General features: G+C 41.5%; 1 protein-coding gene across 1 annotated transcript in view; it reads right to left on the bottom strand.

Annotated features, from left to right (window-relative positions):
* Positions 1 to 14,086, bottom strand: part of LOC307243510 (netrin receptor UNC5D-like) — a gene marked incomplete at both ends in the record, with an annotated part of 164,806 nt that extends 150,720 nt beyond the window's left edge. Inside the window, one exon of the mRNA XM_080018340.1 lies at positions 14,002 to 14,086. Coding sequence (XP_079874466.1) covers positions 14,002 to 14,086 — 85 coding nt within the window. The remainder of the gene's footprint in view (positions 1 to 14,001) is intronic.
* Between the last annotated feature and the right edge of the window lie 918 nt (positions 14,087 to 15,004).

The raw sequence follows: 15,004 nt of genomic DNA, 5'->3' as shown, positions 1-15,004 counted from the left end.
AAACAAGATCAATGTCATTTAATATTTGTATATAGTGTATTTAAAGAAGTGTAATAGAGTTTATTCAAGCTTTTCATTATACAATATACTGTATGCATCAAATTATTTATAGAGAGAGTATGAATGGTGAGTTTTTGAATCATTGTTATCGATGTTGGCCGTAGGGGATAACATTGAACTCGGTATCATGCATTACTCAAAAGTGCTCACATGGAATAGCCTAAGAATAGTGTCGTACAGCAGCGTCTCTATTATGTAATGGATAATTCCCAATTCGAATTTAACGTGAAGCGTAGAATGCTTGCCTCCATAGAGTCTATATTATAGACTACGTTAGAGATTAACTTGGTGTCATGATCGAAAAACTCACTACTTTTATTATGATATATTAAATTATTTGGTATTTTCGAGTACATTTTGATACATATACTATATCTTGTATCATAATACAAGACGCAAGGCAATAATTGTCTTCTCATGAAAAGGAGTGCAAGCTATAATGGGGATGTTTCTTTCTTAGGTTAGTTGGACCCAGTGTACCTTGAGAAGGGAAAACCTGCCAACCGATATTTTCCTCCCAATTACCCATATGTTTGAGCGCGGTGACCTTTCTGTGCCGGTGCACTGCCTCATTGTCAAGGAGGCAACAGTTACCACTATCAAAAACTGTTTATTAAGCGATTATTCTTAGCCTTTCCCCGGAAAGGTCAGATTGGCCTCCTGAAGTTGATATGCGTCAGCCGTCTAATACATGTCAGAGACTAACCCATGCGCAACATTAAAAAAGGTGGAGATGACAGTTACCAAAAGTATATTGTTCCACAAACTTTACAGTTCTAATCCTCATTTCCTTAACATAACCCAGAAGCCAGTTATCACATTTAATAGACGACTTGTTCACATTTTTTGAACTGTGTCTATCAAATAAAGGTCACTGAGCTAAGCTTAGTCCCTGGTCCCTGCGTGTGTGCTTCTGTGGCCATGTCCAACGCTAGACTTGTCTTACAATGATAAACCAACCCAGGACAACCGCACAGAATGGACCAGCAACAGTCTCCAACCACCGTTCCAGCTCTGCTGGGGCAGGATTTTGAGCAGCTCACTTTCCTGCAAGAGGTCCAATCACAGGCTCTATTACCCCTTTTTCGGCCAAGGCATTGACTAAGTGGACAAATCATGTGTACATATTGTAAAATATATCATATTTTATTGAGTCGGAGCACAAACCAGGACAATTTGGTAGTGAATATTGAAAACCAGGTACGTAGCTCGGTAGCAGCGAGGGAGCTCCGGGCTCAGCAGACTGCCAGAGTTCGAACCCAATTCGCCCCCTGTTCTCAACATTCATGACCAAATTGTCCCGGTTTTCACCACGATTAAAATTATGATGATAATAATAATAATAATAATAATAATAATAATAATAATAATAATAATAACAATAATAATACAGTGGCACCTCGACTTACGACTGCATCTACTTACGACTAATCCAAGATACGAGTAGCAATAGTCGCGACAATTTGTATTGACATGCGACCGACTGCTCCAAGATACGAGCGTGGAAATTTGCAGTTGGCGCGTCAGCGGCCAGTCAGCAGTCAGTCAGCAGTCAATCAACAGTCAGTCAGCAGTCAGTCAACAGTCAGTCAGCAGTCAGTCAGCAGTCAGTCAACAGTCAGTCAGCAGTCAGTCAACAGTCAGTCAGCAGTCAGTCAGCAGTCAGTCAGCAGTCAGTCAGCAGTCAGTCAGCGGGCGACCTACATCGTGTGTGCACGTAGTTCTTGGCTGATCAATATTTTTTTCATATTAACTGTGTTTGTGCTGTGTATTTTGTTTATTTTCACCCTTCATGATGAGTCCTAAGAAGAAGGATGACGGGAAAAAGAAAAAGACAATGACTCCAATTGAAACTAAGAAGGAAATCATAGAAAAATATGAGCGTGGTGTATATGGGAAAAATTGCTTTGACATACGACTGTTTTAACATAAGACCGTTTTTATAGAACGAATTACAGTCGTAAGTTGAGGTACCACTGTAATAATACACTTGTTTTTCAGTGCTTACATCATGTTCTGTCCCACTCATTACCTCAACCAATATAAAAACGAAACATAAGCAAAAATAATAATAACAATAATTGTCCCCCATCCTGATGAAAAGTCGGAGACATATGCAGATGTCTACAGTGATGTAATGACGTGGCTCTCTAGCCCTTTTTTCCTGTCAAAAGGAAACCAGTTCTGAGAAGGTCTGCATGTCGAACCAACTTGGAACCGGCACTAGCACTAGCCCAGAACCAGAACCAGGTTGGCATTAGTTGAAAAAGGGTGTGTTATAAATGGCCCAGACCCAGCAGGGAGAGAGAGCCATACTGCAACAAGTGCAACAGGCTCACCCTGAAATCCTTCAGTAGCCTGGACCCTCAGGCTACGGAGCAACTGCCTTGCCATCCAAGTGACCCAGATGTTTACGTCCTACGCTCACGTCTTAGCGCGATTGGCGCCCAAGACTTAATGGGGAATGCGCTGTACAGCTATTTACTTGTGGGGGAAGCCTTGCTGACAGCCCACATCCTGTTGATAGATTGGAGGAGGACCATCTTCGATGGTTTACAATCTTCAGGGTAGAGGATGTTGGGTGGCTCTTTCCCCTTGCCTAGACTGGAGTTAAGCAGAGACTAGACTGTGGAGAAGTTGGTCTTGGAGCAGCTTGTCTTACCACAAAATGCCACTGCATGAGTCCAGTGCCAATAACTCCCCGGCCTGAGGAAGCTGTTGCTCTGGCCAAGTACCATGTTGCCCTCCTTCGTCCTTGCAGCAGCTGGAGCCCTGAAAAAGGCTGCCCCTGTGTTGATGCCAGTAGCCCAGAGGAAGGCCCTGGCTGTTCTTTCTAGTCCAAAGACGGCCTTCACCCCACTACCACAACCACATGCCGGATATTTTTTTAGAACTACGATAACAAAAATCTTGGTCCGACTGAGCCTTATGTGAAAGTGTCTGATAAACGAGCCTTTGCTGATGAGGTAGTAACACTCACTCACAATGGAATAACACCTGGTACCCATAACTGGCTACAGTGTAAAGGTGTACAGAGATGTCATAATTTGTATCTGTTCATCTCATCTCAGTCAACACAGCACAGCACTCTCCTGCTTAGATCTCTTGGAATCTGATTGGTCCCCCTATGTCTATTATATACTTGAGCTGCGAGCCCTCTAATCCTCAGGAGAGAAGGGGAATACCATGCCGCGGCGTGCGCAGCGTCCCAGCGTGAAGCGTCTCATCATGCATCACCATTTATATACCATATACACTATAAATACTATATATACTATATACACTATATATACTAAATATACAATATATACTATATACACTATATATACTATATACACTATATATAATATATACACTATATATACTATATACACTATATAGACTATATACACGAAATATACTATATACACTATATACACTATACACACTATATATACTATGTACACTATATATACTATATACAATATATATACTTTATACACTATATACACTATATATAATATATACACTATATATACTATATACACTATATAGACTATATACACGAAATATACTATATACACTATATACACTATACACACTATATATACTATGTACACTATATATACTATATACAATATATATACTTTATACACTATATACACTATATACACTATATACACTATATGTATACCCAGAGCATCACACTGCCTCCAACAGCTTGACTTCTTCCCATCGTGCATCCTGGTGCCATCTCTTCCCCAGGTAAACGATCCACATGCACCCGGCAATCCACAAGAAAATGTGATTCATCAGACCAGGACACTTTTTTCCATTGCTCCATGGGCCACTCTGACCGGCCTGCAGCTTCACATCCCCATACGCAGCAAGCCGCGATGCCCTGTGTGTTCCAACACCTCACAATTTGTGCTACAGTAGCTCTTCTGTGGGGTCGGACCAGACGGGCTGGACTTTGCTCCCCACGCCTATCAATGTTATTCACTTTACCTGTCAGTGGTTTTAATGTTGTGGCTGATTGGTGTATAAAGTACTGGCCAATGCGCCCTCCCTCAAAATAAATTCTCAAATCGGCATCTGTCCCTCTCTCTCTCTCTCTCTCTCTCTCTCTCTCTCTCTCTCGCTCTCTCTCTCTCTCCCTCTCTGTGGAGATATTGCCCACAGCCGCACAATATACCAATGGCAGCAGAGGGATTTTTTGATACATTTGTACAGACGTTGAGTTCTTCCACTGGCAGAATTGACAGCCTGCTATCTCTCTCTACCTCGCTCTCTCTCCCTTTCGCTCTCTATCACACTCTAATTCTGCCCCCCCCCTCACTCACATACACACACATACAGTACAGACATGTTAATCATGTCATTTTTTCCGAATAATAATAAGTAACTTTGGGTAGAAAAAATATCTATAAAATCTAGTCTCCATTGCATTATTTGTGCTTTCCCAAATAATGTATACAGATTCGGGTACATTCTTACTACAGTGCTTGCTCTCCAAAGCTATTTACTAATCAATTGCATTGTTGATTAAACACAAGATTTATCATTTTCTCATAGTCTTACAAGTATTGTACAGTAATAAAAATGTACAGAGCGTACTTGCAAAATGGACACTATTCATTGCTCGGCAAAGGGTCACATTGAAAGTCATTCTTGGCCAGTTGAAGGACTCTGTGGAGCACAGACTGTATTAACACTGCAGCCAAGACCCACTCCTGTAAATCCATACAATTTGTGTTAGCTGTCAAGAGCAGCCTTTCTAGATCAAAGGCTACCTCCTATACCGAGCCCTTCTTTCCAGGTGCACGAGCAGGGTTCACAGGAACCAGAGGGGGGCGGTTCATTTTAGAGGCCCTGGTTAAAGGTTAATGGTCTGCTTCCTGCAGAGGTGAGAGAAAGGAGAAGAAACTGAAAAAATAGGCTTCACACCTTTTACGGACGCACAACAGTCAATTAAAATTCATATTCATGTGGAATATAATGTCTGAGTTGAGAGGACTGAATCCAACTAAAATAATGACTGAAGTAAGTTTTTGTGAAATAAAGCCACTGCTGTTCCTCTAGACATTGGGATTAGTCCAGATTGATTGCATCAACCAATGAAGTCCATCAGCTGATTATCAATCGACAGCTACGCAGAAAGGTTTAATACAAACAGGTATCACTATATTGTAGATAGTATTAAGTCATTAAGAAAGAATTATATCCTCCCCCCCCAAAAAAACGTCTGTCAGAATTAAATTATTCTTGAGAGAATTCCATTCACAACTCAGAGTAGGGCTGAACGATTTGGGAAAATAATTGAATTGCGGGTTTTTAGACCAATATTGCATTGCGAGTAAGTAATTTTTTATTTAAAAATTCCTTATCTTCTGTGTTATTCACTTGGCACAAGCAACAAATCATTCTATAGTATGCGTTACACAACATTGGATACAGTCAAAATATAAACTGCTCTTTCCTGTAGGCCAGGCCTACGTGTTATGATAAAATTAGATGAATAACACATCTTGATTTAACTATTGAATTGAAAAAAGAAAAACCTTCCATCACAGCAGAATATTGACTCTTAACTTCAAGCCTTGTAATTGTTCCAATCTGAAAATGAACATTTAAAAAATATGCAGTATTTCAGCAGAAATGTATTATTTTTTTATAAGTACACTGCGCGCATACGTCCACATACACGGAGCACCGCTCTGTATGCTCAGGGACAGCTTTATACTCACTACATTTAAAAAAGGAGGGGGGAAAGAACAAACAAAGAGAGGCATTGTTCTGGCAGAGGCTCTGTCTGGACTCTACAGGTGTTCCGGGCTCTGCCAGCAGCACACGCCCCGCACAGCACACCGTGGCCCGGGACGCAGCACCGGGTCTCACCGGGGGGGCCGCGCAGAGCTTCAGTTAAAACAATGGCTTAATTAGGCGGGGAGGGGGTCTTCGGTACAGTCGAAGGGTGAGACAGGTGTGCACATTGCGCCCCCATTGCGCCCTCTCCCCCCCCCCCCCTTAGGCAGGGTGCGGAGAGGGAGCCTACAGGCTGCCTTTCTCGCCAATAAGGAGAGCTGGCCCTGGGCAGCCCTATTGGTTCGACTGTGTAACGTTAACAAAAAAAAATCATAATAATGTTTGATAATCGCAGCCTTTTTGATTTGAAAACTGCGTTCTGTTACAGTGCGACGTCAGTTTGAATTCACCATTCAGCCCTAACTCAGAGCCAGACCCACTCTTCTGACTGGTTCATTTTCATTCACCTGAAGTCACCCCCCGCTCACCGTGCTTTACTGAATCAGACCAAGGGAGAGTCGGAAAATCGGTTTACTGAGTGACTCATCAATTACCCCATCTTAAAAAAAGAGTCGAACCTTACATCACTACTAATAGCTCTCAATTTCAATGAGAAACTGGAGCTTGTTCTGATGAACACAGAGCTGCTACTCCGGCTGGAACTGTTGAATTAGATGAATTAGCGCAGCCTTGCAATTTTGATATTGCAACAAGAGCTAGTTTCTATAATTTATTTAAAAATTCACGTCACACCTGGCCAGCTCTCACGGCAGAAGCCTTAAACTAGCGGGCCTTTAGCATGAGGCCACACCCTGCTGGTCCTTTGTTAGTCCACCCAGTAGCCCACTGCACACACAGCAGATGATCATTTAAACATTGACAAGGAAGAAAAGAATCCTCTCTCTCTCTCTGTGTCCTCTGCCAGAGCTGCTCGGCATCAACTGGCTCACTATTACTTCAGCGTCATATATTATTATTTTTACCGAAAGGATGACTATGGGTTTGGGTGGCAAACGGGTTGCGAAAATGAGATGACACAAAAGGAGGATGACTCAGGACTACCTGATGGGGCAATTAGGGTTTTATCCCCACAGTTTATCTTGGCCATGTTGTGGATTAGAGCTACAAAGAATAGAAAAAGAGACTCACGGACATGGGCAGAATCTTTATAGACTCTTATTAAATTTGATATTATATTAAACCGCCATATTATACCGCAGTCTGGTTAATGTACCCCCAAAAAAATGCCGCTGTTCACCGAAACTACTTGGAGTGTCAAAGTATTTCAGGCAGCGTGTGGGTAAAAGAATAAGAGTTCTATGGAAATGACTTTATTGTATTCAAGCTGGTCTTTACCATTTCCATATTGGCTTCCACCCTGATATTTAATATGTAGATGCCTCAAAAATGAGCGAAATGCGCATTTTTGAAGGTCCTGATAGGTCTAGACGAGTAAAAGGTGACGTTTGTCAGGGTCGTCTAACGTGAACACCGCAGACCTCTCACATTGGCGAGTTGACGTCTCATCCTCGTCATCATCGCAGTGTAAATGTTCATCGAACGGAAAGGCGAAGCGTCGAAGTGACGCGGTGAGCGATCGGAGCTTTATGAGCGGAATACGGAATGGTTATGTCATGTTTGATTCCTCTGCTGAGTCAAACACAGATAAGAGTCGTGCCTCCGCGGCTGAAGGTTGGCGTGCCCTCCGGTCTGAGGGCGGCCGAATATGAAACGAAGCGGAGAAATAAAGAAACTAGATTTTTATTGATTCTGCCATTTTGTGAAGCGAAACAAAGGTGCTCTTACCTAGGTGGAGCCGTATCGATGCACGGGATGGGATTTATCTGTCCTAATGACAAACTGGCAGCCCTTGTACTGAAGGGTAAGCTAATCAAAGTTACACATGCATAACCTTGCAATAAAATTTTACATAAAGATTAGAAGATCACGGACGTGAATAAACTACCTATGCCTATATGGTTAAAATACATAAAACTCAACATACCTCCATGAGTTGTTTAACAAATGAGAGGCAAATGAGGGTAAAAGTATTTGCGTACTGTGTCTGTATACTTTATACTGTATATTACATATATTAAATATATATTACCCGGTATTAAAATGGGCCCCGGGGCTAAATTATTAAAGACTGTTGTATCAATAAGCTCCGACGTTACAGGTACTGTTAATGGTATTGGAAAATGTAAGAAAATTGGTTTTTCCATTTATATAGGCTGAATAACCCGTTTCAAACTCACAATAAGATTAAGATATTCATCTAAGAAGCATTTTCGCTATTATCAAAAGAGACATCTCTCCTCTCTCTCTCCCGCTCCATCACTGGAGATATGGGGACCTGCGTGAGCTGGCTCCGTCTACCTGGCTCTTACAGGGACGAGGAGCTGAGGGCGCAGATTCCGACCCGATCACACCCTCTCCATGCGTAATGCGCAGAAAATAAAGCCGTGTTAATTCTGCTCTTTATTTGCTTTTCTTTTTCTCTTGAAATTTTTCAAAATAACCGATAAGAGTACAGTTAAAGTACCGGATCGATAAGCAGTATCGGGAAGAATCATGGTACCGTTAAAATCGAAATGATACCCATCCCTATGTGCCTCATCCCCACACTGTTTTTAGTTGTTTTATTTGGAGGAACGGGACACGGCGATCGGGGTGCACAGAGATCGGTGTTTGCGTCTTTGTCCGGGTGTTTCACAAAAATTTAAATACATTTATGATACCCTTATACAAAATTCCTCATTGAAATATTATCCCTGTGCATTTTGTAAGCTTCTACCTGTTTACTCCAGCTATTGTAATGCAAACTCACTGACAAAAGAACAACCCACAAAACGACTGCTCGACTTAAAGAATCTCAGTCGACTCCCGGGTTTCAGACTGATGATTCGACTCGTCCACTTTCAGGGGGCAGCACTATTGTATTCATATTTAATCTTCCAGTACAGTAAATAATCTACATTTATATTTTGTACCCATAACCATACTACCATTCTACTATACCATGCTGCCACTTTGTATGTTTCACTATTTACTTTTTGTATCTGGCAATTTTTGTTATTATTTGGCTAATTTCTCTGGATATTTGGCTATTTCAGACTGTTAGGTTTTTATAATGCTAATTGTCTGTACTGCGATGAACCAGTCCTCAGCATGGCAAATGAGAGTACTTGGCTGGAAAAATATGCATTATTTTCATATTTCATATTTATTTTCACAATAAAATCATTCCAGGAAACAGGCTATATCATGTTTCCTGTAATCATTACATGTATGATAACTGTTAAGGAAAAAGGTGAGTTCCTATTGTTGTATAGATAGACAGACAGACCGAAAGACAGACAAACAGATAGAGTATTAAGAATACAACATAGAAAAAAAGAAAATGAAAAACAATGAATGTAAACCTAAAATTAACAGAAAGCAACAAAATAAAACAAAATTCAAGTTCAAGTTCAAGTTCAAGAGATTATTTGTCACATACATATACATACGTTCATACATATATGCAGTGAAATGTCATGACACCCGGTGATTACGCACAATAAGCTCTATAAATACTAAAAAATACCAAAATGTGCGTAATTGACACAAGGTGCTCGCGCAGGCAGCCGCAAGGGGAGGCGCCACAATCGCGATTCTGGGTCCTATAATTATATAATTATAGAATTAATTGACTGTGTGTAATTTCCAGTACAATAAACTTAACATTTTAGAACAAAAAAGAATAATTAAAAAATTAACAATAAAGCAACAATATATGTAAATTTGGAAATAAAGTTAAGTAGACGATAGAAAATAAGTCGGAATCATACAATAAACCTAAAAGTCACAATTTCAGGTTTATGGTTGTTAAATACTTTGTTGTTAAATAAGACGTGAGTCATGACTTTTGAAATGAAACAAACATTGACATTTTAATTCTTCCATGTATCTAGACAGTTAGATTGGAGATACGTAAGGGAAAAGTCACGGTATTTAGGTTATCAAGATTTTCTCGCCAATTGCGCGTTTTTTGGTAAATGTGACTGCTCCACTTTGATGCTGTCAGCATTACCTTTCGCTCCAGGGACGATGGGGAAAAAAATTTGAAATTTATTCCTCTCGATCTTAACATTTTCTCCACCCGACACCTGATTGTGTCAAATGTCTTGTTTATTTTAGGATTCTTTTCTGGTTGGTACATGTTTTGATTGATTATTGTTTATTTCAGGTTCATTGTATATTGTCAAATCAATTTTTATTCGATACATTATTACTGACAGACAACTGTTAGATTTAATTTAAAATGATCTTTATTTATTTAGCATCGTTTGAGTTTGGGCGTCTGGGCTCTACTGTGCTCATCCCTGCTGGTGAGGTGCACAGAAACAAGCATATGGTGAAGCCAGTAAGCAACACAGGCAGCAAAGCATGTAGAGCAGGAGGGATCGGCTGCTTAAACAGGCCGCCCCGTAAGGGTGTGGCAGCTTGTGGTGCCGTCGAGTTGTCTGGCAGAACTAGCTCAGCAAGCTACGCCTCATTATTGTTATCCGATTCTTTTTGGTGAAAGCTGCTGTAATATCACTCTATCTATCTATTTCCATACAGAATCTCCACATCTATCTATCTATCTATCTATCTATCTATCTATCTATCTATCTATCTATCTATCTATTTATCTATCTATCTATCTATCTATCTATCTATCTATCTATCTATCTATCTATCTATCTATCTATCTATCTATCTATCTATCTATCTATCTATCTATCTATCTATCTATCTATCTATCTATTTATCTATCTATCTATCTATCTATCTCTCTCTCTCTCCCTCTCTCTCGCTCTATATATATATATATATATATATATATATATAGTACATATATATAATCTCTAAGTCTATAAATCTATCCATTTATATTTTTTTTCATATACAGTATATCTATATACAGTATCTATCCATCCACACTCAGGCTTATACAGACACCCCAACTCATTCTTACTTTAACTCACTGTCATTAAATATTACATTTTGTTTGATTACTCTTTGATTCATTCATTATCTGGACATGTGACAGGTGCTTGCTGCTACTTACAAATACGACTATGAGACAGTGAGTGATACTACAGCAGGCCTATTCAACTGGCGGCCCAACGCAGACCAGCCCTTTGAATAAAAGTGAAGGATAGCAATGAACTGTAGTGACATTAATTCCATAAATAGCTGTAGGGATTAAATTACAAGCAACCCTGTGGCTAATCAGAACCAGCGTGCATTCAAGAATATAAAACCTGAGAGACTATTATCTAGAAATATATCCGTTCATTTTAAAAGGATGCTCCATTTCTTTGGGGGGGGGGGGGGGGGGGATTCGCTTTTTGTCTATCTAATCCAGATTCAGACAAGGAAGTTCAACACCAATTTCATCCCTGTGTTTCCAGCACTGACACAGCGACAGGCTGCATATTAACTGTGTTAGCTCAATGCATGGCCGCTGATGGGATCAAGTAGCCTAGCTCATGTGAAATTTCCCCCAAAATGTCTTTTTTATTTTTTTTTGTAAATTGATAAAGATAATTTGAAGAATACAAAGGTGGTTTTGTGTTTTCTTTTTCTTTATTTTGCAAGTCATTGCTTTCCTCGGATTTAGGTTGGTGGTTATGTGAAAGAGCGAGAGAGAGAGAGAGAGGGAAAGGAGAGCGAGAGAGAGATTGTGAGAGAGTGTTTGGCATTGGATTGATCATTAACGGTGTGAATCCTGCCTTTGTGGCAAAGCCCTTGAGTCGGCCAGCGGGGCGGTGAATTGTGAATTGTGGACGGTGCAGTTATCGCCAAGGTTCTTCCCTTTCAGTGCTTTGGAAAACACAATGAACGTTCTCAATGAGGAAACAACTGCAAGGCTGCAGATAGAACGCTCGGAAAGAAAGAACTCAACAAAAGTTACTTAAATGAAAACACTCCAACGCCCCCCCACTTCTTATATACTGTAGCACCTATACAGTCCCCTTGTGCAAAAGAAATTCCGTTATTATTCCAAAATAACTTTAACACATCATAAAAAAGCGTGAAAGTGAAACATTCAATACTGGAGAACCAAGTGGCTGATGCGTAACTGAATCTGCTATTTGTTAATTTTATTTCTCCTCTTATTTTTCATAAGTGTTTGGCGGATATGATTAAAGAGGGAACAACATAGGCTGTTTATTCCAAGGTGGGTTCATGTGGTTGATAGATACAGTATATAGATAGACAGATGGACAGACAGACAGACAGACAGACAGACAGACAGACAGACAGACACATAGATAGATAGATAGATAGATAGATAGATAGATAGATAGATAGATAGATAGATAGATAGATAGATAGATAGATAGATAGATAGATAGATAGATAGATAGATAGATAGATAGATAGATAGATAGATATCACATAACCAGAACCACATATCACAGAATCAGATCACATAACCCTAACGAATAAAAAAGAAAAAAGAAACCTTGCAATAAGGCATTTTGTTTGCTGTTAAGGGGGATCAGTTCCAATGAGGGAAAAGGTCACAGAAGTTTGGATGGATGGAGAAATAGGCTTTGAATAATGCAAGAGTGGAACTGTCCAACGACCACCGTTAAATATCCATACCATCACGCAACAGTGAAGACCCTCCCTTTCACTCTGTTCATGAGACAAGGCGATGAAATTAAAGTTTTTGAAAAATACTCCAGTTGCAATATTGGTCATGAATAAAACATGGGAACATGAATGCAGTTTAGACATCAGGCCATTTTCAATAGTAATGGCCTAAGTATTGAAGTATCTAAGTATTGATGATCATAACTGAAGGCCAAATTTACAATGTAAAGAAGCCCTCCGGATAAATGTGCTTAATCTATTATTTACTATATGTAACTTCAAGTTTTCCAAGTTAAATCCAATTTCAAAAACTTGAGATGGGAAAAAATTTAATCCGAAAACCCTCAAGCTCATTCGCTAATTGACTTGCAGAATCCACCTTTGAAAGTCTGTAGTAGGTGCCAAAGCTGGGTGATTTTCAGGGCCGATTTGGCCACGACTCGAGATCGGGCGGAGTCGGGGGAGTCGTGCTGCAGAATCGATCGATATGTGTGTGTGAGTGAAATCTGTTTCTATACGATCCCAATCAGGTCACGATCCAATCAAACATGTTTGATTCTATCGGGGCTAGTCTTTCCACAATCCTTGAAATAAAAACACGGTGGCTAGTCAGAATCTTCCAACCCTTTCACCTCGGATACAATTGGATATTGCAACAGTTCGCCTACTTCTGCGACAGAAGCATCTGGGCAAAGCGTTCAGCCTAAATCCACAGCTTCACACCTGATTTTCCACCACACGAGAATGGCCTTGAATTTGGATCCTCAACCATTTTCCACATCAACGGCACTCAATTTCACAGACATTCGTCCATCGACCCCCTTTGATACTATTTAGTCTGTGAGACCCCGATCTGAGAAGATTTTATATTGTTGGATATGACTTTGTTCAAAAATCCATTCCATACCTCTCTATAGTTCCAGAGATAAGTCGTTATTGTACATTGTCTAACGGTGCTAACGTCTTGTAGATGAAATGATGCATAAATCCGGGAAGAACCCCCTGGGACCTCTGGAAGGACCCCCCCCCCCCCCGGGGAGTCCCCGGACCTCGCGTCGAGAACCACCGCTCTACGCTGACCATCCCAGCATAATATAGGAAATTCAATTTGAAATGTGTGTTTGGATCACCGCTTAAAAGTTTCAAAATGTGATCTGAAAGACACCCTGCAAAGGATCCTAAAGCAACGCGAGACAACACCGACGAGACATTGAAGAAGCACACACGCCTGTTGCTGAAACGCCCGATGAGTCCCTTCCGATGAGACATATCTATATTTATAAACATGGATATAATAGTATCCTAAACTACGCCACAGGACAAAACATAGAAAAACACTTCTGTGCTGCGAAACTTGTCGTGACCAACATGAGATGAAACAAACAAACGCTTTGATTATCTGTAATATGCATCCCATCATGACACAATTCCGTTAAAATAAGTGGGTCCTCTGCGGAGTTGACCCTTGCAATAAGAAACAGTTGCAATTTTGTTTTTCTTTTGTTTTGCTGGGCTTCTTACCTCTCCCCAGGGTGGCCGGGACCTGCAAGCCGAGGAGCACCAGGACGCCACAAGTCCAGCAGCATCCCGCCGACACGCGTCCCATCGCGGGCTAAGCTCCGCGACGCGTCCGGGCGTCCGCTCCGGGTCCTGGGTCCTGATCCCGGGTCCGGAGCAGCATCTGTGGCGGTCAGTTGCTGCGGGGTGCCCGTCCTCCGCGCATCAGTCACGGGGGCAGAGGAGCAGCATCGTGGACGCGAACACGGACGCGAAAAGAGAGTCGCAGTGCGGTGAAAAGAAAGGAAAGAAAAGTCGCGGCTTCGCTCTCGGCGATCCGAAGTGAAATTACAAGACGGAGGGAATAAGGCGACGGGCACGCTGGAGGGCGGAGAGACAGCGGGAGAGAGACAGAGAGAGAGAGAGATGGAGAGAGAGAGAGAGAGGGGGGGAGAGAGAGAGAGAGAGAGAGGGAGAGAGAGAGAGAGAGATGGAGATGGAGAGAGAGAGAGAGGGGGAGAGAGAGAGAGAGAGATGGAGAGAGATGGAGAGAGAGAGATGGAGAGAGAGAGAGATGGAGAGAGAGAGAGATGGAGAGAGAGAGAGAGATGGAGAGAGAGAGAGAGAGAGGGAGAGAGGGAGAGAGTGAGAGAGAGAGATGGAGAGAGAGAGAGAGAGAGAGAGAGAGAGATGGAGAGAGAGAGAGAGAGAGAGATGGAGAGAGAGAGAGATGGAGAGAGAGATGGAGAGAGAGGGAGAGAGAGAGGGAGAGAGAGAGAGAGATGGAGAGAGAGAGGGAGAGAGAGAGAGATGGAGAGAGAGAGACGCGACTCTGGTCCGAGTAACCTCTGATGACACGACGTTACACGTGCCGTGTGTGTGTGTGTGTGTGTGTGAGTGTGTGTGTGTGTGTGTGTGTGTGTGTGTGTGTGTGTGTGCGTGTGTGTGTGTGAGTGCTTGCGTGCGTGCGTGTGTGCGTGTCCATGCAGCGAGACGAAAAAGCAACAGTTGTTAATGAAGCCACTGT

The sequence above is a fragment of the Zeus faber genome, assembly GCF_960531495.2.
Source record: "Zeus faber genome assembly, chromosome: 17".
Lineage (NCBI taxonomy): Eukaryota > Metazoa > Chordata > Actinopteri > Zeiformes > Zeidae > Zeus > Zeus faber.
The sequence above is the reverse complement of the archived record's forward strand: the minus strand, read 5'-3'. Positions and strand labels throughout refer to the sequence as shown.